Genomic DNA, 20,049 nt, shown 5'->3' on the forward strand with positions numbered 1-20,049 from the left:
ATTTCTTCTCGGCTAGCATTTACGCTGGCTGTCGAGACCTTGATCTAGGGCCGGGACTGTGTTGACTACTAAGACACACGCTGTGGAAGCAGGCTGTCTCCACCGAGACTGGTAGCTCCACCGACGATTTGTGGACTCTGCCAAAGGGCCGATAAGCACGGCTTACACAGACTGCGACTACGCAAACGCACGTGATGGCTTCGGAAGCTATATGACGGGCCGCCTTCGGCATCTTTTAGATGGCTGTTGGGAATGATCCAGGCCAAATCGCTGGCTCGGCCCACGAGGCTTCCCTGAATGCCGCGTCTTGAATATCAGGATATGACAATGAACATGCGCCTCCGAGCTGTTTCTTCGAAATTCACACGCAACATCTCAATGATTTACCTCCAGTTTCTTTTCTTTTCTTCCACTACCCATCTGGACTCTCATGTTCGGCACGAGGTAGCAACTGTCGAAATCAGTATTGCCATTGAACACCCGTGATAACAACATCGTCACGCATCAGTAAATGCTCAAGTGTTATCGAAGAGTTACGTATGCATGGTCACACGCAAATACAAGTAGGATTTTCCTATGTACAGTGGGAAGTAAACAACAGTGCTGATCACAAATGAAACGTAGGTATATGTGCAGAGTCGGTCAGCATCTCTTTTTTCACGATGACTTTGCCAAATTCACTTGGCTCCTCACGTGTCACTGCTCACAGCCAACAGAGAAGTGAAGACAGGCGTGCCCAGTCCAGTCACTGGATCCCATCCACTGACCGCATCGAAGCCGGCACCGCTGATACCAGGGCATCCTGAGTTGGAGCCGCTCGTGATATCGGTCAGGGCGCTGCTTGCATTGGTGTACAGCCAGGGGTTCAGGAAGCCCAGGCCAGCCTTTCCGTTGGCAATACGGTCGCTGTTCACCAGCTGGATGACGCTGGCGAAAGTGGGAGTGGCGCAGCTGGTGCCGTCGACCAGTTCGCTCCTGCCGTCAACGACGATGACAAAGTCAGTGGCCTGGGCCGAAACGTCGGGGTACGCACGGCCGCTGGCGTTGAAGTAGGCGGTCACGGAGTCGTGGGTGGTGTCGTCGGTCAGCCAGGCGTCAACAGCGGCGGCCTGGTAGCTGGGCTGGCCAAAGAGCGAGGAGAAGCCACCGCCGGAGTCGGTCCAGGCGGACTCGGGACTCTGGCCGGTGGTGCCGCCGACGGTGGTCACCCACGGGCAGGAGGCGGGGAAGCTGACGGCGAACTCCTTGACGCCGTCCGAAACGCAGGTGCCGGTGGCACCGACACCCGAATCGCCGGACGCGACGAGAATGGAGACGCCACGGGCGCCGAGTTGGGAGAAGAGATCACAGGCCGTGGTGGCGTAGTCGTCAGGGACAGTGGACTCGTCGTCACCGTACGAGATGGAGAGGGTGTTGGGGAGGTCCGAGTCGTCCAGATCGAGGAGGTAGTCGAGGAACTCGACGTAGGGCTCGTTGGTGTTGGTACCAGAGCCGACCCACTCGCCCAGGCCGCCAGTGGAGTAGAAGTTGAGCGGGATGTCCTCAGTGATGGCGCGGGCGTACTGGATGTCGAGGTTGGCCTCGTCACCGGCCTCAGAGGCGGCCGTGGGACACTCGCCGTCGTTCACCACGACACAGGTGAAGGATTCGCCAGTGTTGCCCTCGACGGCGTAATCAGCCAGGAAGGTCTTGAGATCCGAGGCAATAGCATATTGCTCGCTAACAAGGAGATTTGTCGTCAGCTGATTTTGTTTCTTCTCATCAAAAGACGAATACTATACTAGACCATCCAGATACTTACAGGAAACCAGCAATACCGAACAGACCGGTAGTGTACGTATCGGCATCAGAGAAGTCGTACAGGTTGGCCAGGCAAGTTGGGTCAACGTACGAGGCGCAGCCCGTGACTGCGTCAATATCTTCACTGGACACAGAAGACTTGTCGAAGGGGCGGACGCCAGAAATGGTGGACTTGTAGCTGCGGAAGCCGAAGAAGGTTGTGGGCTGCACCATGTCGACGTGTCCCTTGAGAACGGTGGGAAGGCTGAACTCCAGAGTGCGGAGAACGGTCTCGCCAGACTCAGCATTGTCTTTAAAACGTATGTTAGCAACTGGACTTTCTCGGGCTGATCAACAGCCGCGGGACAAGAAAGCCACACTTACAGAAAGCGCTGTACTCGGCATCAAGCAGTCTCTCGATCTGTGCGACGCTCGCCTCAACGATGACGGAGTCCCCACGGTTTGAGAACTTGGCAGAACCCACCAGGCCCTCGCTCTCGAGCCACTGCATAACCATGCTGCCAGACTCGTCCTTGGGCGCGATGATACCATCGATGGCCTTCTGGCTCATATGGGCACCATACATGGAGTGGCCAGGCGTGGCGATGTTCATGGCCGTCTCGTAGAACTTATCCATGTCCTGGTGGACGAGGTGCATACGGAGGCGAATGGTCGCGGCGTCCTTGTCAACGGCACGAGTCTCGTCCTGCACCCAACCCCGAGGGGGCGAGGAGAGGGACTCGACGACGGCCTTGGTGTAGACATCCTGGCTGCTGCCGCTGGTGGACCACACATGACTGAGGGTTGGGAAGGAGAGGGCGGTGCTGGTGAGTGCCAGCAGCACCGCGGCTCTCTGGACGAGACCCATGGTGGTGATTTTTTGGGGCAAAAAGGGGACGCTGTATGACCCGACCTTCTGGACAGAAAGCGGGATGGCAGAAGGGGAAGAAAAAAAAGAGGGTTCCTTGGAGGCGTCATTGCTTTATACCTGCTGCATTCTTCCACGATGGAGCCGTGGAACCAATACCCCATGCCAGTCAAGTTGCAATCATGCGAAATCCGGTTGCTATCTCCAAGGAGCATAGCGTCGAGGCTATTATGCGTCCCTGACCGGGAGTTTCCATACTATGGCCCAGGCGGGCATTCCCTACAAGGGGAAGATGATGACTACATATTACAGTACGTCCATGGTGCGAGATTAAGCATATTCTGATCGTGCCATCGAAGGCTGCATGGAAATTCGGCCCATCGGCCAATCAACGGTCAAGAAACAAACGAATGGACGATAGCGGAGACGTTAGTCCGTTTGTCCGCCTGCACAAGAACTGCCAGCACGCAATTATCGCTATGGACAAGGGGGCGCACTGGCAACAAAGCAGCGCCCCCTCTGCCCCTGTACTCATGCTGCCGTATCATCGCGCCTGAGCAGGGGGGATGGTTGGGCGACCAAAGCAGCTGCCCAATGCAGCAGCTGAACCGCCCATCCACGATTGCGAATCTTTGCGTGCATGGGAAGGTCGCAACGGCACTTTTGTTCGCTGCGGCAACAATTAGCCGGCTGCATGACGCGTGACGTGTGCTCACCTGAGCAAAGAGACGTTCTGTTCGGGAAGGCCACTGGGGAAGAGCCAAGCCCGCTCTGAATCTGTGACAGCGGTGGGGTTAAGAGGTTCGACGAGCTCTCAGCTTCTTAATAAGTAGCAAATACTGTGTAGATCGTGGGTGAGGCGTCTCGGCATCCAGAAGTGTCCGTTCGCCCGCCAGGGCCCATCTAAAGTATCAATTTACCTTTTGGAAAAAGACAGAAAGCAGAAGACGGTCTTTGCTGGGCGAGGTTGCTCACCACTGGGCCCCATCACCTTTCTCTGATCTTCTCCTCGCCATTTTCGAGGACTGGAGCCTGGTTCGCTGTGCTTGCCTGAATTGGAGGATCCACTTTCTTTGGTTACAGCAGGCGGAACATGCTGCAGAACGAGGTCGCTTTATTGAGACATCGTCATTCCGTCGCGTCATGATTCAATTGATACAATACGCTCCACGTAAAGCTGGTGTGCCGAGGTTTGGACTTTTCCATCATGGCAGCATAGACATACCATTTCTGCAGTTTTCGATGAAACATATATATTTCTCAAAGTTTTCTGTCTACATATGTATTTACTTGTTCATATCAACTTAGAAAGCACCCAGGTGTGTCTGCCAACCACAGTAGCTGAAAGAGAAAATGCAGGAATATAGGGAACCAAAAGCTGATTCGCAGCTACTATTTGAACGAATGAGGAGCTTGCAGGTCTTGCAATATCAATTGCCAAAGCATTTGTACCGTCCACTCCACGTTTCAATGTTCCATATGTGGAAAAAGGACGAATGTCTTCATCCGGCATAACCAATACAATTTAAAGTAGCATATGAAAAGTTTGAGATGGTACTATGGATATTACTGATCATATGTGATAGAAAGACTACATGTTTTCAACGACCTGCTTCTTGCACCTTGAGCGCACGGAAACGTCTTTTTAGCTGCACAACCGATACCCAGCTCATGATAAACATTTACAAGAAGCCAAGGACAACCAGTGCGGATACAATAAGAGGGCACACAATGTAAAAGATAGTAAATCCACACGACGCAGACCGGAAAGCAAGGTTCTTCACAAGCGTCGTTGCAAAACCTACTTCGATGGTCGTCAGGGTGATAGCGATGTAGACCGTCGCTGACGCCGGCCAAGCGAAGCTATCCTCAAAAAAGGCGCCATACTGATTCCAGGACAGCACATACCTCGTCAACGCCCCTCTGAGCAGATGCATTTGCTCCTGGTAGCCTAGGCGCAAACTCGCTGTATAGAAAGCGCCAGTCGATGCTCTGGTCAAAGTCCACGATGTTGAGAAGCTGGCGGGCAAGCTCCAGCCCGGCCGGCCACAGAGTGCCACTTTGCGCCCGCCTCCACACAGCATGTCTGCAGCTGGCTGTACTCGTCGCGAAGCCAGGGAGCTTATAAGGCCGTCGGAGAACGATGGTGCCAGACCAAGATCAAATTACAACTTGGCATTGTGATGCCCAGCTCGTTTAGCTATATTGTCAGGCAGCTGTACGAGGAGGAAAGCATCTACTGGTGGGACAGCGACGGCTCGACGACGGTGACGGCCAAGAATGCGGTAGACACGGAGCTCGACGGGTTCTGTCCTCAGAGGGGCGAGGGGGAGGAGGAGGAGGAGGCGGCAGACGAAGAGGGCATACCGTCCCCTCTGGAATACCCAGACGTCCGCCAGCAATTGTTCAGCTACTTCAGCAGGAAGCTGCTGGAAGACGATTCGCGAGCAAATATGGGATAATATCAAGCCCAAGGCTTGCGAGTTATAAGAACAAGTCTGCATCAGGATTATGTAAAATTGGAATGACAATCAGACTGCAGTCGTTCGAGTTGTAAGGCCTTTGCCGGGACTCGATAATATTCAGATTAGACCTCTGCACATTTCCGAGGTTTTTCTCGGTCAGGCTTGAGGGGCAATGAGGTGAACCACAGTCTACCACGCACGCAAGTCTGATCTAATGTAGAGATGTCCTGATTCATGGCTTAAGAAATTCTAGTTTTATAGTCCGAAAATATGAACTTGATCGAGTCTTGACAAATCCGCCCTCAGCGGGGTTGACCTTTTTCACTTTCTAACCCCCCCCCCCGGCTCTTCTCGTTATTCCATAAGTTTGAAGTAGCCGGTGGCCAATTTCGAAGAATACCACGTACTATCCATACTGGTACGTCGAAGAAAACAACGGAATATCATACCTCAGATGTTCTTCGATGAGACCGTTCCCTATGACAATGGACAAAATGCCGTGAAGCCAGCCATCGATGTTGTCAATGTGTGCCTGTCAAAGGATACGGGGCCCCAGAGCATGAAAGTTCCATTCATATTTACTCCTAAACTGTAAATATTATTAAAATATGGAACTTTCCGTCTGACCTCGCTGGGCAATTCGTGTAGTCCAGAAGAAAACATAGGTTCGCGTTCATGAGTTGTGACGATACCTTGTTTACTTTCAAAGTGTGTGTGGACTACTCTCATTGTGGTGATAATATTTGGTTCAAGCTTTGAAAATGCTGTCCCTGCGATATGCGGGTTAGAAGACACAAGCAAGATTATTATATCTGGGTGCACTGAGTCCTCGAAAACGCTTCTTCAAAGACGGCCTCTGAAGAAATAATCACAGTGTGACGACCGCTCCAGCAGTGAAATAAAAGGCAAGCAACTTCTGTTCTTGAGCCAAGGTCATGCGTTATATCAACTTGGATTTGACATTTTATGTAAGTCGTAGCAACTTATTTCCTACAAACCAGGAATTGCTGAGCGGACATATGAGGTCCAAAGGTGTCCTTGGCCTGACCGCTGAGCCAGATCGATTCGATTGTATGACTTGTCATGGCAGCCGGTACGGATAGAGTTGACCAGGTGGTGATGCGAGGCTGATTCATGCTGCGTAACTCGGGAGCGCTGATACAAATTGTATATCCTTGTATATCACAGTAGGGAATTTTTCTCTAAGAGTTCTGAAGTCGAACGCGCACTACTCCCGAACACGTGCTCTGGGAGGGGGGGGGGGCTTTTATGCGCCTAGCACACTCTGAGATGTGGGAGAGTCGCGTACGGCTCCTGACTAACCACTTCCCCTCCCCTTCCCACACTACAGTCTTGAGGGCTTAACTAGCCATTACTAACAGTACCATCCATGAGGTATGGTTCCTTGCCAGTATGGGTGCAATGGGCATCAGGCGAGGCTGTCTTGATGCCAGTCTAGGAACCCTGCAGATGTTGTGAAAAGAGAAGGAGGCTACCTAAAGAAATAGAAATGGGTATCACCATGCTCTGCAGTATTTTAGCCTCCTCAAGGCTTGCCTTCTCATCGTATCAAACGTTCCATCTTCCCCTGTTCCCTTGTGCAACCTGCTATGATCCCCCCCCTTTCTCCATCATCACGAACATCAGCGTTTGATAGGCTCTCAACCACTTGCCATTGTTTTCTCATGTTCTTGTTTTCTGTTCCTATACTCCTATTCTCCCTATTATATCATGAATAGCTACTCTTGCAATGCAAATGATCGGTAGCCTCATCGTTGGCTGCATGTGCCCAGTGCGAAGGGAAAAGGGCGTCTGCTCAAAGGCGTCTGAACCTCCCATTTGCTGGTGCTGGAAAGGGTTAGGGGCTCTCCTTCAAGATCATGCCGCTGCGGTGCCACAGCTTGGCAGCCCACTACCTAAAAACTCCGGATCCGAGAAACGTTACATGGAAGGTTTTCGAGGGGTGGTGGGGTTGCGCTCTACCCATGGTCCGGGATGGAACCGCGCCTAGCAAAGACGCCACACTACCAGTCGGGGGTGTACTGTGGCATGAATCGACACGCACATGTTCCAGACAGAACGATGCTAAGCTGGCTGGTGCTGACGATGGAAAAGGGGGGTGGCATATGACCGTCCCCTCTCGTGCTGGGAGGAAAGGCCCAATCAGGTTCGGCGTGTCAGGACGGTCGTGATGATCAGAGGCGGGAAGAACTCGTGTCCAGCCCAGGTTGGTGTCCAATGAGGAGGGTTGAAGGGAGTCGGTCCGGTCTTATCAGCCGTCGTGAGAGACCGCCCCCAAGAAGGAAGAACGAGACGATCTGACCAGTCGAAAAGATTCGATGGCTACGTTTCTCTCCTCCAACAGCAGGTGATAGCAGTAGCGACAGCAGACTAGGCTGATGTAGGGGACTTGTCTGTGGTTTATGTGAGGGTCAAGCGTGTCCGAAGTGGTCAGAAGATTTGAAAAAACGAAAGAAATATGGGGAGGTCTGAACCCCTGTCTTGTCTGGGTCTCTAGGCTCTCTCCTCCACACGGAAGGAAGATTTCTAGGACTCTAGTGCGGCAGGGGTCAGTAGCGGGGAGGGGCAAGGCTCGCCCATACCGCTAGTACCTTCTGTGCACCGTTGAAGATGAGCAATCTGTCTGGCACTCCTTGGTCTGCAACGGTACGTGGTACGATACTATTGTACAATACGAACTGTTCAAGTCCATTCCGTTTTTTGCCCTGGTCCCAGAAATGCATACATGCCACTCACTATACGAAGTAAGACGGCAAGACTCACGAGCATTTCTTTTCGTATCAAGGTACCAGACAACAGTATCACCACATAGACAACATATGAGTGGCCTTTCACCTTGGTCTCCTCCTGGCTCACAATCAGCCATCTTTGCAAACCATTGTCGTGTTGGACACCCAATAGCATGCCCCTACCGACTGTGCTCTCACCTATCTCTCGCCTGCCAGGAATCCTCCAGATTGGGCTCGCCCTTCAGCTTCAAAGGACGGGGAAGTAGGGCGGCATGTGAAGGATCCCTTCCAGTGTTACATTACATCGAGCACACACACACACACACACACACACACACATCACTTTAGATAGTAGTACCTCCTACTCATGGTACTACTCCAGCCACAATCAACCCACCCTTCCACCACAGCACCTAGGGCTCATGGTTTGCCGTGTTATGACACATTGCAGCATTGCTACTGACCAGCCGTAGAAAATTGGCAGTGGCACCCTGCAAAGGGGCATCGCACTTTGCCTCCAGCTTGTCCCAACCCCACAGCTTACCCCAAACAACCCCTGTTCACATGCTCCATCGCTAGAGCAGACCCTGGAGATCCTGCATCTTCTGTAGGCTGCTGGCCTGTTATCTTGCATGCGAGGGATCGCGAGACCACCAATTCAAAACCACATTTACTCTCGCATTGCCCTCGACATCCCATTGACGTGGTTTTCCTCCTTGCTATTCTCTGTCTCTTGACTCTCTCTCTCTCTCTCTCTTTCTTCTCATACAAGCTCTTCTCGCCTCGCCTGATCAAGTGCTCTTGACTGAAGACCGCTGCCATCATCAAAGGCGACCTGCTCCACCACAGACCACATTAATTCTTGTTCACCTACTGCACAACACCCAAGAGACGCATACGCGGGTAGAGAAGCCTCCATATAAGATATTCGAAATGACGGACACAGAGACCAAGGTCGACGTCGGCCCCGAGGCCAAGGAGACCGCTGTCAATACCGGCGTAGATGAAAAAGCTGCCGTGTCACCAGTTTATTCTGCCGCCCACCAGGCTGATGGCACAATTGCCCGTCCTCTAGGATGGATGTACAAGGGCTTCAGGATTCGCAATTCTGAGTTCTGGTACGCCTCGCCCAAGTGCCAACTGTTCATGGTCGCCATGGTCTGTTTCTTGTGCCCTGGCATGTTCAACGCCATCGTGGGTATGGGCGGCGCTGGCCAGCTCTCCACACTTGCCTCTGACGATGCCAACACCGCCCTGTACTCGACCTTCGCCGTGGTCGGTTTCTTCGCCGGCACCTTCGCCAACCGCCTCGGCATCAGGCTGACCATGTCCATCGGCGGCCTGGGCTACTGCCTCTACGCAGCCTCCTTCCTGTCCTATTCTCATGACCAGAACCTGGGCTTCGTCGTCTTCGCCGGCGCCTTCCTGGGCGTGTGCGCCGGTCTGCTCTGGACCGGTCAGGGAGCCATCATGATGTCCTACCCCCCTGAGCAGTACAAGGGCCGCTACATCTCGTGGTTCTGGATCATCTTCAACCTCGGCGCTGTTGTCGGTGCGCTGATTCCCCTGGGCCAGAACGTCAACAATCAGACAGGCGCCGTGACCGATGGCACGTATGCTGCCTTCATCGTGCTCATGTTTGTGGGCGCGGTGCTGGCCCTGTTCCTGTGCAACGCTGACAGGGTGCAGCGCGAGGACGGCTCGCACGTCATCCTGATGAAGAACCCATCCTGGCAGACCGAGATCCTCGGGCTATGGGAGACGCTGTATCAAGACCCGTGGATTGTGCTTCTGTTCCCCATGTTCTTCGCCAGCAATGTCTTCTACACTTACCAGACCAACGACATGAACGCCGGCCAGTTCAACACGCGCACCCGTGCCCTCAACAACGTGCTGTACTGGTCCGCACAGATCTTCGGCGCGGTCATCTTCGGCTACTCCTTGGACTATGGCAAAATGCGCCGCAGCCTCAAGGCCAGGATTGCCTTCATCACGCTGTTCGTGCTGACCTTTATCATCTGGGGCGGAGGCTGGGCCTGGCAAAAGGATCAACCCTCGCGCGCCGAGACTTCTGCCAAGACCTTTGTTGGTGTTGACTGGACCGACGGTGGTCACAAGTACATCGCGCCCATGTTTCTGTACATTTTTTACGGTTTCTTTGATGCCTGTTGGCAGACCACCATCTACTGGTACGTAGCCTTGCACCGTCAGCACCCTGGCAGCCATAAAAATATCAGTGTGTGTGCGTGCGCGCGCGCGTGTGTATGTGATACTGACAGCAATTTTTCCTCGCAGGACAATGGGCGCCCTCTCCAACAACTCCCGCAAGGCTGCCAACCTGGCTGGTTTCTACAAGGGCATCCAGTCCGCTGGTGCCGCCATCTTCTGGCGCGTCGATGCCCTCGGGAAGCCGTACAACACAATCTTCGGCGCGACATGGGGCCTGCTGGCCGCTGCACTGCTTATTGCCTCGCCCATCATCTGGCTCCGGGTCCAGGACACTGTTCCTCTCGAAGAGGACCTCAAGTTTACAGACGAGACGGTCGAGGACGTCGTGGGCGGGGCCGCACCGGACACGCAGAAGACTGTGGTCTAGATTATAGCTGCTGCGAGATCGGACCGCAGCTGCGGATCATCGTCTGGGCGTCCGCTAAATAATTCGATGCTGTCCCGTCGCGCAAGGAACGAGGGGGTCACAAGCTGAGGTGAGAAGGGGCCGGGGTGTAAATGAACACAGGCTCATGAAACAGATTCAACATGACTTGTTGTAATGGTTAAAAGGGATGGGGCCCTCGCATTGATGGGAACGATGACACGAAACGATACCATAGCATTGGGCTATTTTCTTCTTCACATGCGTTAGGCAGGGAATGTCATAAATCATTCATACGTAATTTGACTTTCCATACCCACTACCGCTTTGTTTATCGTATCATTATTTTCTCTTAGAGCCTTTGTGTTGTCGCTATTGAATTGACTTTGGAGCCCTAGGTGTAAATCCACAGTGCCATGACTCGGCATTCGCGAGGTCGCGAACCGCGCCTCCAGTCAGGGAAAAAAAGAAAAAAAAAAAAAAAAAAAAAGAAAAAGAAGGCGAAATAATGGACTTTCATGCAGTGGTAGTCGACTAAGTACATGCATGACCCAATGTGACATTGAAATATGGCAAATCACAATTGAGATGGTAAGCTGTACATGTCTTGCACGAATCAACATCCATCCATTGAAGGAAGCCTCGACTGGGGGCCCTGTTTGAGCCACCGCCGTGCTGGTGGGAATGCATCACCATTACCGAGGACAAGGCGAGGCTGGACGGACGAACGGGAGCTTCAGAGGCTCGCATCTTTGCCATGCAATGTCACTTTGGCCTGCTGTGGGGCGGTGGCCCCCTCCCCATCCTTTTGATAGCTCTTCTGGGGCAGGGCCGGATCCGCAAGTAATACAATGAGTAGTACGTATATTTTAGGAAGGACAAGGAACAGTGTCACGCGCAATTCATCATACGAGATGGGTAAGAAGAGAGAAAAACAAAACTTCAAATCCTCGATCCTTGAGAATCAGGTAGAGAGAGAGAGAGTTTACTTGAAGTACTGCGGTTACAGACTACCCAAGAAAAATTGTCCTGGGCTGAGGAGCAGTAACAGAGCAAGAGGAAACAGCACAGAGAAGCTACTGTGGGGAGTCCAGACGTCATCCCGCCATCAACCTCCCTAACAACAGAATCTAGGGGCCTGTCCCAGGCACTGCCAGGCTCTTCCCGCATGGAGGGCTGCAAGCTGTTAGTGCCCCACCGCACTTCCCGGCCCCATTGGCCACTTGGCTCAGAGCAGCTCCCGCAACCGCACGCATCGTCCGACCCGCGCCTGGACAGGACAGGACCTGTGCTGCCAACGACCCGGTTATCTCATACATAATACATAAAGCCCCGGATCCCTTCCTTTCGGATTCGGAGGTCGAGAAAATTCTCTCTTCTACTTCCTCTTTTCGATGCAGCACTGCTCGCCTGCGTACCGTTTATACCCTCTCCACTCTTTTCCGTTCTGTACGCCCATTTTCTAAACACACGAGGATCAACCCTCCCCCACGATCGACCGTGAGACCGTAATTGTATAATAAAGAAAAAAAGAAGGAGGAGACAATACAAGATGGCATCACCTATAGCTTCTGCGGCCTTGAAGGCACGCGTCCGCAGGCCGTCGATGCTCAACAAGCTGTGCCACCCCCAGGACCTGCTTAAACACTTTCCCAATGGCTCGTACATCGGCTGGAGTGGATTCACGGGTGTCGGATACCCCAAGTGAGTCTTTCTATCCCTAGAATGAGCAGGTAGATAGGGCATTGGGAGATGGGAGATGAGAGGACGTACATACTTCTTGGGTGGGAGGCTGACCAGTGGACCTGCCTTGTGCGCTTATACAGGAAGATGCCTACATTTCTGGCCGATCACGTCGAGAAGAACGGCCTCCAGGGCCAGCTGAAGTACACACTCTTTGTTGGCGCGTCGTCTGGCGCCGAGACGGAGAACAGATGGGCTGGGCTGGATATGATTGAGAGAAGAAGTCCACATCAGGTCGGCAAGGCTATTGCCAAGGGTATCAATGAAGGGCGGATCAACTTTTTCGACAAGCATCTGTCTATGTTTCCCGTGGATCTTGTATACGTACGTGCCCTTCCTCGCCCAAAGGTGGCTGCTAGATCAACAAAGGAAAAAGCGAGAGAAAGACGGCATGCATACTGAGAGAATACGTCGCAGGGCTTCTACACGAAAGATCGACCAAACAACAAGCTCGACGTGGTAGTCGTCGAGGCAACGGCCATCAAGGAGGACGGCAGCATCGTGCCCGGCGCATCAGTCGGCGCGACGCCAGAGCTGGTGCAGCTGGCTGACAAGATCATCATCGAGGTGAACACGTCCATCCCCAGCTTCGAGGGCCTGCACGACATCACAATGACCGACCTGCCCCCAAGGCGGAAGCCCTACCTGATTATGGGTGTCGAGGACCGCATTGGCACGACCTCAATCCCGATCGACCCAGAGAAGGTGGTAGGCGTCCTGCATTCCGACTACCCGGATCAGACCGCGCCCAACACGGAAGCCGACGCCAGCTCGCAGGCCATCGCCGACCACATCATCGAGTTCTGGGACCACGAGGTCAAGCACGGCCGCCTGCCACAGAACTTGCTGCCCATCCAATCCGGCATCGGAAACATTGCCAATGCCGTCATCGGCGGGTTGGCGGACTCCAAGTTCGAGAACCTCAACGTCTGGACCGAGGTCATCCAGGACACGTTCCTGGACCTCTTTGACTCAGGTAAGCTGGACTTTGCCACGGCCACGTCGGTGCGCTTCTCGCCCGACGGCTTCAAGCGTTTTTACGACAACTGGGAGTCTTACCACAACAAGCTTCTCCTGCGCTCCCAGCAGGTGTCCAACTCGCCCGAGATTATCCGCCGCCTCGGCGTCATCGGCATGAATACTCCCGTTGAGGTGGACATCTACGCGCACGCCAACAGCACCTGCGTCATGGGCAGCCGCATGCTCAATGGCCTGGGCGGATCTGCCGATTTCTTGCGGTCCTCCAAATACAGCATCATGCACACCCCTTCCACCCGGCCCAGCAAGACGGACCCCCATGGCGTCTCATGCATCGTACCCATGTGCACGCACGTCGACCAGACGGAGCACGACCTGGACGTCATCGTCACCGAATGCGGCCTGGCTGACGTGCGAGGCCTAAGCCCCAGAGAGAGGGCCAGGGTCATCATTGAAAAGTGCGCGCACGACGTTTACAAGCCCATCCTGAGGGAATACTTCGACAAGGCCGAGTTTGAGTGCCTGCGCAAGGGTATGGGCCACGAGCCCCACCTCCTGTGGAATAGCTTTGACATGCACAAGGCCCTGGCTGAGCAAGGTAGCATGCAAAAGGTGCAGTGGAAGTAAAAAAAAAGAACAAGAGGGGAAGCTGGAAAAAGGAGCAAGTCGCGACCGGATCTAGGATGGTCTGAACGACGATGCATGTGGATCTAATGTAGATCTCTACCTCGAAACACTTTCGATTGGAGCTGGCTGTCAAGGACGATATAGTGCCGGAAGGCTGAACTCAATGTAAGACTGGACAGCGGGACGATTCTCGCCGCTCGTACGACCAATACGTCAAGTCCAATCCAAGCTGCCTAACAAGCTATATCCTTTCTTTCGTGCTTCACTCGTTCTCGATAAGTTTACACAGGTGGCCACGGTATGAGGTGCGTTGCAACGCTCAGAAGGATATCGAGTCACTTATGGTTCTAGGCCAACTGGAGATAACGAAAATGTTGTCAACACTTGAGGATATTTGGGTTGGAGGACACAGTAGAACGAAGCAAGTGCATGCATCTGTGGAGGAAGGGAAGACAGGTAACTACAATCATACGAAAGAGCTCCAAGACCCAGACTAGGCATTTTTGTTCCCGCCAGTCTGCCATACTAAGCACGAAAAGCTACATCCTTCCGACATGTGAATGGCCTCACATCCAATGACCGAGCTTCGAGGCCAATGTTGAAGCCGTCATCGATTTTCCCAAAGCAGCGGTTTGGGTATGGTCGCCGCTGAAGAGGATGCGCTCAGCGCTGGGACGAGGCGCGAACGCCAGCAAGTGAGCGTCAAGATTATTGCAACCATCCAAGTGGACGGTAGGCTCGAACAGCTTGTCCTTTTTTAATAAGGCGGAGGGGATTTCCAGTCTCTCAGATCTGGAGATTTGCTCTTACACCCTCTTCGTTGTTCCAGAAGCTTTGCGTTTCTTCTCCCACTCACCTTTTCTCTAGGACATCCTCTACACTAAACAAGATCGATGAGTGCCAACCAGCAAACTGACCCTCCCCCCTCCGTTCACACCAAAATGGACGGCCACCGCTTCTGTCGTATAGTAGCCTGGACCGTGCTGGGCATGGTCATCACTGCGCTGTCGATCATTGGCATCCATACTGCGGTATACTGGCTCCTGCACAACGTCGTCGTCGTCAACGGGCCCGTGACCACTCCCAATACCTTGAACCTCAGGGACGTTGCCACCACCACCACCACCAGCTATCAAGGCGTCGACGACGGCCTCGTCCTGGAAGGAGAGCATGCACGGATCAGCCCGCGCTATTCCCTGACGGCGGAGCTGCAGGGGGAGCTCGAGGAGCTGCGGATGGAGGACCGGGAGCTGGCGGCGAGCTGGGAGGAGGAGCTGATCATGGGCCAGGGTGAAGCAGTCGAGGACGACGACATGCCCCTCTGGAGGAGGAGTGAGGAGGATAGTGTGGAGTCTCGTGACGCTGGTGGCCAGGATGAGGGTGATGGGGTGCAGGACCTCCCACCGCTGCCCAAGGAACCTATCCGGCTTCCTCCCCTTCTGCCTACGAGGATACCAGCCCAGCCCAAGCTGCCTGAGCTCCCAGTCCCAGTGCCCACGGACCTGCCCAAGCTGCCCATACTTCCAATTCCATTGCCGACAAAACTGCCCGACCTGCCTCCTCTGCCTCCTCTACCACCAATCATCCCTACGGATCTACCTACACGTCCTCTTCCCACCCCCAACCCCCCACCGGTGAAGAAGCCCAACCCGCCAGGTTTCAAGCTCCCAGGTTTCATCAACGTGCCTGCGAAGCTGCTCCGGATCATTATGGACGCCATCTTCCGCATGGCGTCGACTATTGGGCTCCCAAGCGAGGTTCGTGACGTGCTCATGTTCATGTACCACGTGCTGCAGCGCATCACTGGCGGCAGCTCGCTCCCACACCCAGGCCTGCCGGTGCCGATTCCGACTTCCAAGGGGCGTGGACTCCTCCCCAGGCCCACGCTGCACCCGCCTCGGGCACCTGGGGCGGTGGAGGAGAGCGAGCTCGCTCAGCTGGGCATGGATGGCGTGGCGAGCGGGTTCGTCTCGGTCACGAGGAGGAGTGTCGATGGGGCTGCCGAGGCGGGCATGGAGGCGGCCGCTGCTCCCACGCCGTACAGCTACGACGAGGAGCAGGACGACGAGGAGGAGAACGAGGACGGCTCTGTCGATGCCATGCGCAAGAAGCCGCTGACTGGAAAGATGCGCAGAGATCTGCTCAGCATGGCGGCGTTCGAGTTCACCAGGGAGATCGCGGACAAGGGCGACGACGACGAGGAGGGCGGAGTTGATGGCCTGATCACGGTGCCGGCCTGTATGGCTGTTTTTGAGCTGCTGCTGAGGCATACGGAGGCGTGGCTGGGCCCTCCTTCCTCCAAGGGCCGGAAGCAGAAGGGATATGAGATTGACGATGGGTTGGTTGAGGCTTTGCAGGAGGATGAGGCTTGGGGTTTGATTGATGAGGTATACTTCTGAGGTGAGTCCCTGTTGAAGTGAGTGTGACAAAACAGAGGATCACAGAAGAAGTGGAATAGGGTGGGCAAGGAAAAGAGATGGTACATGGGGGAAAGAGAGAAAGAGAGAAGGAGAAACCCATTGTCTGCCTGCCATTGACAGGGTCAGTGATTCAGAGCAGAGCTGAGTAGATCAAGGTGGTAGGCCCATCTATACACAATCATACATTCATTTAAGGGCATTGTTTGACAAGTCCTGATGGGATATTGAAGGTGGAATCACCACCTCCAGCAGAAGAATGGATTATCAATTGTTATTGTTGATGGTTGAAAAGTCATCTAGTGCTGGCTGGCCCTGAGGGGAAGCCCCTGACAGCACTGCAGGCCTTGTTGATTGCTTCTTCCTGCCCTAGCCACTATCTTGATTCTTCTTGGGAAAAAGGTGCCTCATATAGTGTTGGAGCCTCAGCTGAGATGCAATGGACTTTGGTTTATACTGTATCATATTGAATTGGGAATAGTTTCAAAGAGATCTTGCTTGGATGTGTCAATGGAACCTTGGCCCGTGCTGACCTAGCATAGCGAAAGATCCATACCCATACCAAGTACTGAGTGTTTGGCGTGCCTGCAGTGCTGAGGTACGATGATGGCACTGGAATAGCCAAAGCACCCGCACACAGCCCAAGCAAGAGCATTCATTGGAGCTTACGCCATGGACCTTGCGAGAACCAGTGATTATCATAAGGAAATTAATGTAATACAAAGTACCAAGCCAATGCTTTCTTTTGTCTTCTTCACGTTTTGGAATCTCTTTATTTTCATCTGAAGTTTTGGCTGGGGAAGAGAGCAGGAGGGGTTTTTGAAAGTGGGCCCCAAAGCTCAAGTGAGTCAAGACCCTGACATGGGGCTCACAGAAGGTTTAGAAGGGCCCAGAACATGGAGGCTGCAGGCAGGGTACACACCGGGTACACATGAACTTTTGGCGGGGCAGCACACCACCTACCAGTTGTGAATATCTGCTGCTGCTGCTGCTGCTGCACGGACCACCAGAAGCAAGTTTAGCGCCTACCCACACCAAGGAACCAGAACCTGCATTTTCTCTTTCTCTTTCCTCGGCAGTTTTTTAACCGTCTACAACAATCAACCCCCTCCCCTTCTTCCCCCTTCTCTTTGTTCTTCGATTCACCCTCCTTGCTGCTTCACAGTAGGGGCTGTGACTTGTCCCTATTCTTGTTCTTCAGGAGAAGAGCTACAGCGCTCACTGGTTAGGACAGGACAGGGTTCGCTGCACTGACCTTGATCAACAAAGGCTGCGACTCCTGGCTTGACGACTTCGACTTGACACACAACACACGGAGGATCCTTTACAAAAGTCTTGACAAGAGTCTGCCATCAGGTTCAGCAACAACAAGATCCATCCTACAAAGAGACATTGGCATCTCAGTCCTACCTTGACACCAACACATTGGCAATTCCACAAGGTTCCCAATCAGAGGACACAAAAAAAAAAAACAAGACAGAGACAGAGAAGATGGCCGGTGCAACACCAGACATCCAGCAGATCCTGGAGCAGCTTCGTGGTAAGAATGGCTCTCCCTCTTCTTGCCCTCCTATTAGCACACACACCATCCAACATTTGTTATGATGCTAATTCACCACCAACCACCCAGCTACCCAGCAGAGACCTGCAACAACCACCCCTTCCCAAGTCCAGCCAGGCCTTGTGGCCCCAGCCTACCCTCCCCAGCCTGGTGGCTATGGCATACCACCTCAGACCAATGTACCCCCTCCAGGAGCCAACTATTCTCATCCTCCCCCACCTCCTTCTGCCCAGTACGGCTACCCCCAGCCCTCCTCCAGTGGCACTGTCGACCTGAGCGCCATCAAGCCAGTCACCTCTGGCACCGTCAGCCTTCAAGATGCTATTGCCAAGGCGAAGGCTGTCGCAGCCGCCAACAATCTGGCTCCCTACGAGCGCGCTCCTAGTTATGGAGGAAATGAGAGCCATTCTGGCGGTGATGGGCATCAGTGGCGCCGATCCCGATCTCGATCCCCCCGCCGTGACAGCTACCGCGATGCCAACCCCTACCGAGACGACCGCCGAGACGACCGCCCTCCTCGCGATTACGGCCACCATGCCCGCGACCGCTCCTACTCCCCTGGACCCCGTGGCCGCCAGGGCGGCGGTGCCTTTTCTCCTCGCGGTGGTAATCCTCTGCGACAACGGTCTCCTCTCCGTGGCGATGAGGATAATGCCGCCGAGACCATGGAAATCGAAGCGAGCCTGGTTGGTCTCATCATCGGCCGTCAGGGTGAGAACCTAAGGCGCGTTGAGGGCGAGACCAAGTGTCGCGTCCAGTTCCTTCCGCCGAACACCAACGACGAAAAGTTCCGCCAGTGCAAGATCACTGGTCCCCGCGCCCGTCGAGCCGAAGCCCGCGCGGCCATCAATCGCATCATCGAGGACAGCGGCATGGGCGCCATCGCTCGCGCCGGCCTAGACCGTGGCGGGCCCCGGCCAGCTCCACCCCCAGAGCGTGGTGGCGTCGCAAACCTGAAGGAGGGCGAGGACTGCCTGCAGATCATGGTCCCTGATAGAACCGTTGGCCTGATCATCGGCCGAGGAGGTGAGACGATCAGGGACCTGCAGGAGCGGAGTGGCTGCCACGTCAACATTGTCGGCGAGTCTAAGAGCGTCAATGGCCTGCGCCCCGTCAACCTGATTGGTCCCTATGCCGCTGCTGCCCAGGCTAAGGAGATGATCATGGAGATTGTCGACTCCGACAGCAGAGCGAACGGCAATGCAGCCCCGCAGGGCGGCCGCAGCAGCCACCGAGACAACAATGGGCCGGAGAAGAGCCAAGATGCCATATACGTCCCCAATGAGGCGGTCGGCATGATCATAGGCAAGGGCGGAGAGACGATTCGGGAGATGCAGAACAGCACTGGCTGCAAGATCAATGTGTCCCAGCAGCCCCAGCCCGGTGCGAGCGACAGAGAGATTGAGCTTGTTGGCTCCCGAGATGCCATTAACCGAGCGAAACAGGCTATTGAAGACAAAGTCGAAGCAGTGGTAAGTTTCTTCTTTGCCTGCATATCCTTGTCTTTTCTTTTATAATACAGTCCTAGTGATACTGACCTATTTTTCATCAGAAGCAGAAAAGCGCTGGCGGCCCTGGCGCCGGCGCCGGTGGACGCGGTCGTGGTCACCATCGTGATTATGACAATCCCGGCTACGGCCAATCTTCTAACAACCAGCACCCAGGGAACCAAGGCGCCCCTCCACCCCAAGCCCCCGCAGGCGGTGACGGACAGCTTGATCCTTATGCCATCTGTAAGTACACACCACAATGTGCTCAACCTGATGGTTTCTGTTCTCGGGTGAGAGAAACAAGAAGAAGAAAACTCTCACTGACATGTATGGCACAGACGGTGGTTATCAGAACTACATTGCCCTGTGGTACCAGTCTTTCGCCCAAAACGCTGCCAATGCCGGAGGTCAGGGTGATGCTACCAAGCCTCCAGGCACATCGTAGTCAAGTCGTGTGTAGCCATGGGCCTGGCAGACTGCACGCCGACTGCTGCACACACCCAAACCCACACACAGCGCTCACACAGCGCTCACACAGCCTGACACGACTTATCACTCATACACGCACACAACCCATCCCTACTGACTTGACATGGCGGCCATCCGCCTATCCGCAATCATGATGAAGCTGCTCTATGCTAGGGTCCTGCCTCGCTGAACCCTTCCCTGGCTCCGTCTCTCTTTGCACTATCCAGATTCTCTCCGCCTTTGATCGTATGAGTACATTCTCGAAAAAGAGGAAGAAAACACACCGCACGGCCAAGTCCTGGCCACGTGC

General features: G+C 54.2%; 5 protein-coding genes across 5 annotated transcripts; 4 read left to right on the forward strand and 1 right to left on the reverse strand.

The window, feature by feature from the left end:
* Positions 1-689: 689 nt before the first annotated feature.
* M406DRAFT_255789 (subtilisin-like protein) lies at positions 690-2,647 on the reverse strand (the record flags this gene model as incomplete). The annotated part of the gene is made up of 3 exons (XM_040917057.1): positions 690-1,719; positions 1,802-2,079; positions 2,147-2,647. 3 exons carry the CDS (start codon positions 2,645-2,647, stop codon positions 690-692), a joined length of 1,809 nt encoding a protein of 602 aa, XP_040776569.1.
* Positions 2,648-4,655: 2,008 nt separating this feature from the next.
* On the forward strand, positions 4,656-5,109 carry M406DRAFT_329497 (uncharacterized protein; the record flags this gene model as incomplete). Its single annotated transcript, XM_040920436.1, has 2 exons — positions 4,656-4,745; positions 4,864-5,109. 2 exons carry the CDS (start codon positions 4,656-4,658, stop codon positions 5,107-5,109), a joined length of 336 nt encoding a protein of 111 aa, XP_040776570.1.
* Positions 5,110-8,942: 3,833 nt separating this feature from the next.
* On the forward strand, positions 8,943-10,458 carry M406DRAFT_339020 (MFS general substrate transporter; the record flags this gene model as incomplete). Its single annotated transcript, XM_040921415.1, has 2 exons — positions 8,943-10,051; positions 10,158-10,458. The coding sequence occupies 2 exons, from the start codon at positions 8,943-8,945 to the stop codon at positions 10,456-10,458; spliced, it is 1,410 nt and encodes a 469-aa protein (XP_040776571.1).
* A 1,427-nt stretch (positions 10,459-11,885) lies between these two features.
* M406DRAFT_276287 (uncharacterized protein) lies at positions 11,886-14,041 on the forward strand. Its single transcript, XM_040918275.1, has 3 exons — positions 11,886-12,159; positions 12,282-12,522; positions 12,616-14,041. The coding sequence occupies exons 1-3, from the start codon at positions 12,008-12,010 to the stop codon at positions 13,801-13,803; spliced, it is 1,581 nt and encodes a 526-aa protein (XP_040776572.1). The 5' UTR covers positions 11,886-12,007; the 3' UTR covers positions 13,804-14,041.
* A 3,841-nt stretch (positions 14,042-17,882) lies between these two features.
* Positions 17,883-19,716, forward strand: M406DRAFT_256705 (uncharacterized protein; the record flags this gene model as incomplete). Its single annotated transcript, XM_040917117.1, has 3 exons — positions 17,883-19,253; positions 19,334-19,514; positions 19,610-19,716. Coding segments are annotated over 3 exons (1,659 nt in total), but the record flags the coding sequence as incomplete, so codon positions are not given.
* Between the last annotated feature and the right edge of the window lie 333 nt (positions 19,717-20,049).

The sequence above is a fragment of the Cryphonectria parasitica genome, assembly GCF_011745365.1.
Source record: "Cryphonectria parasitica EP155 unplaced genomic scaffold M406scaffold_4, whole genome shotgun sequence".
NCBI lineage: Eukaryota > Fungi > Ascomycota > Sordariomycetes > Diaporthales > Cryphonectriaceae > Cryphonectria > Cryphonectria parasitica.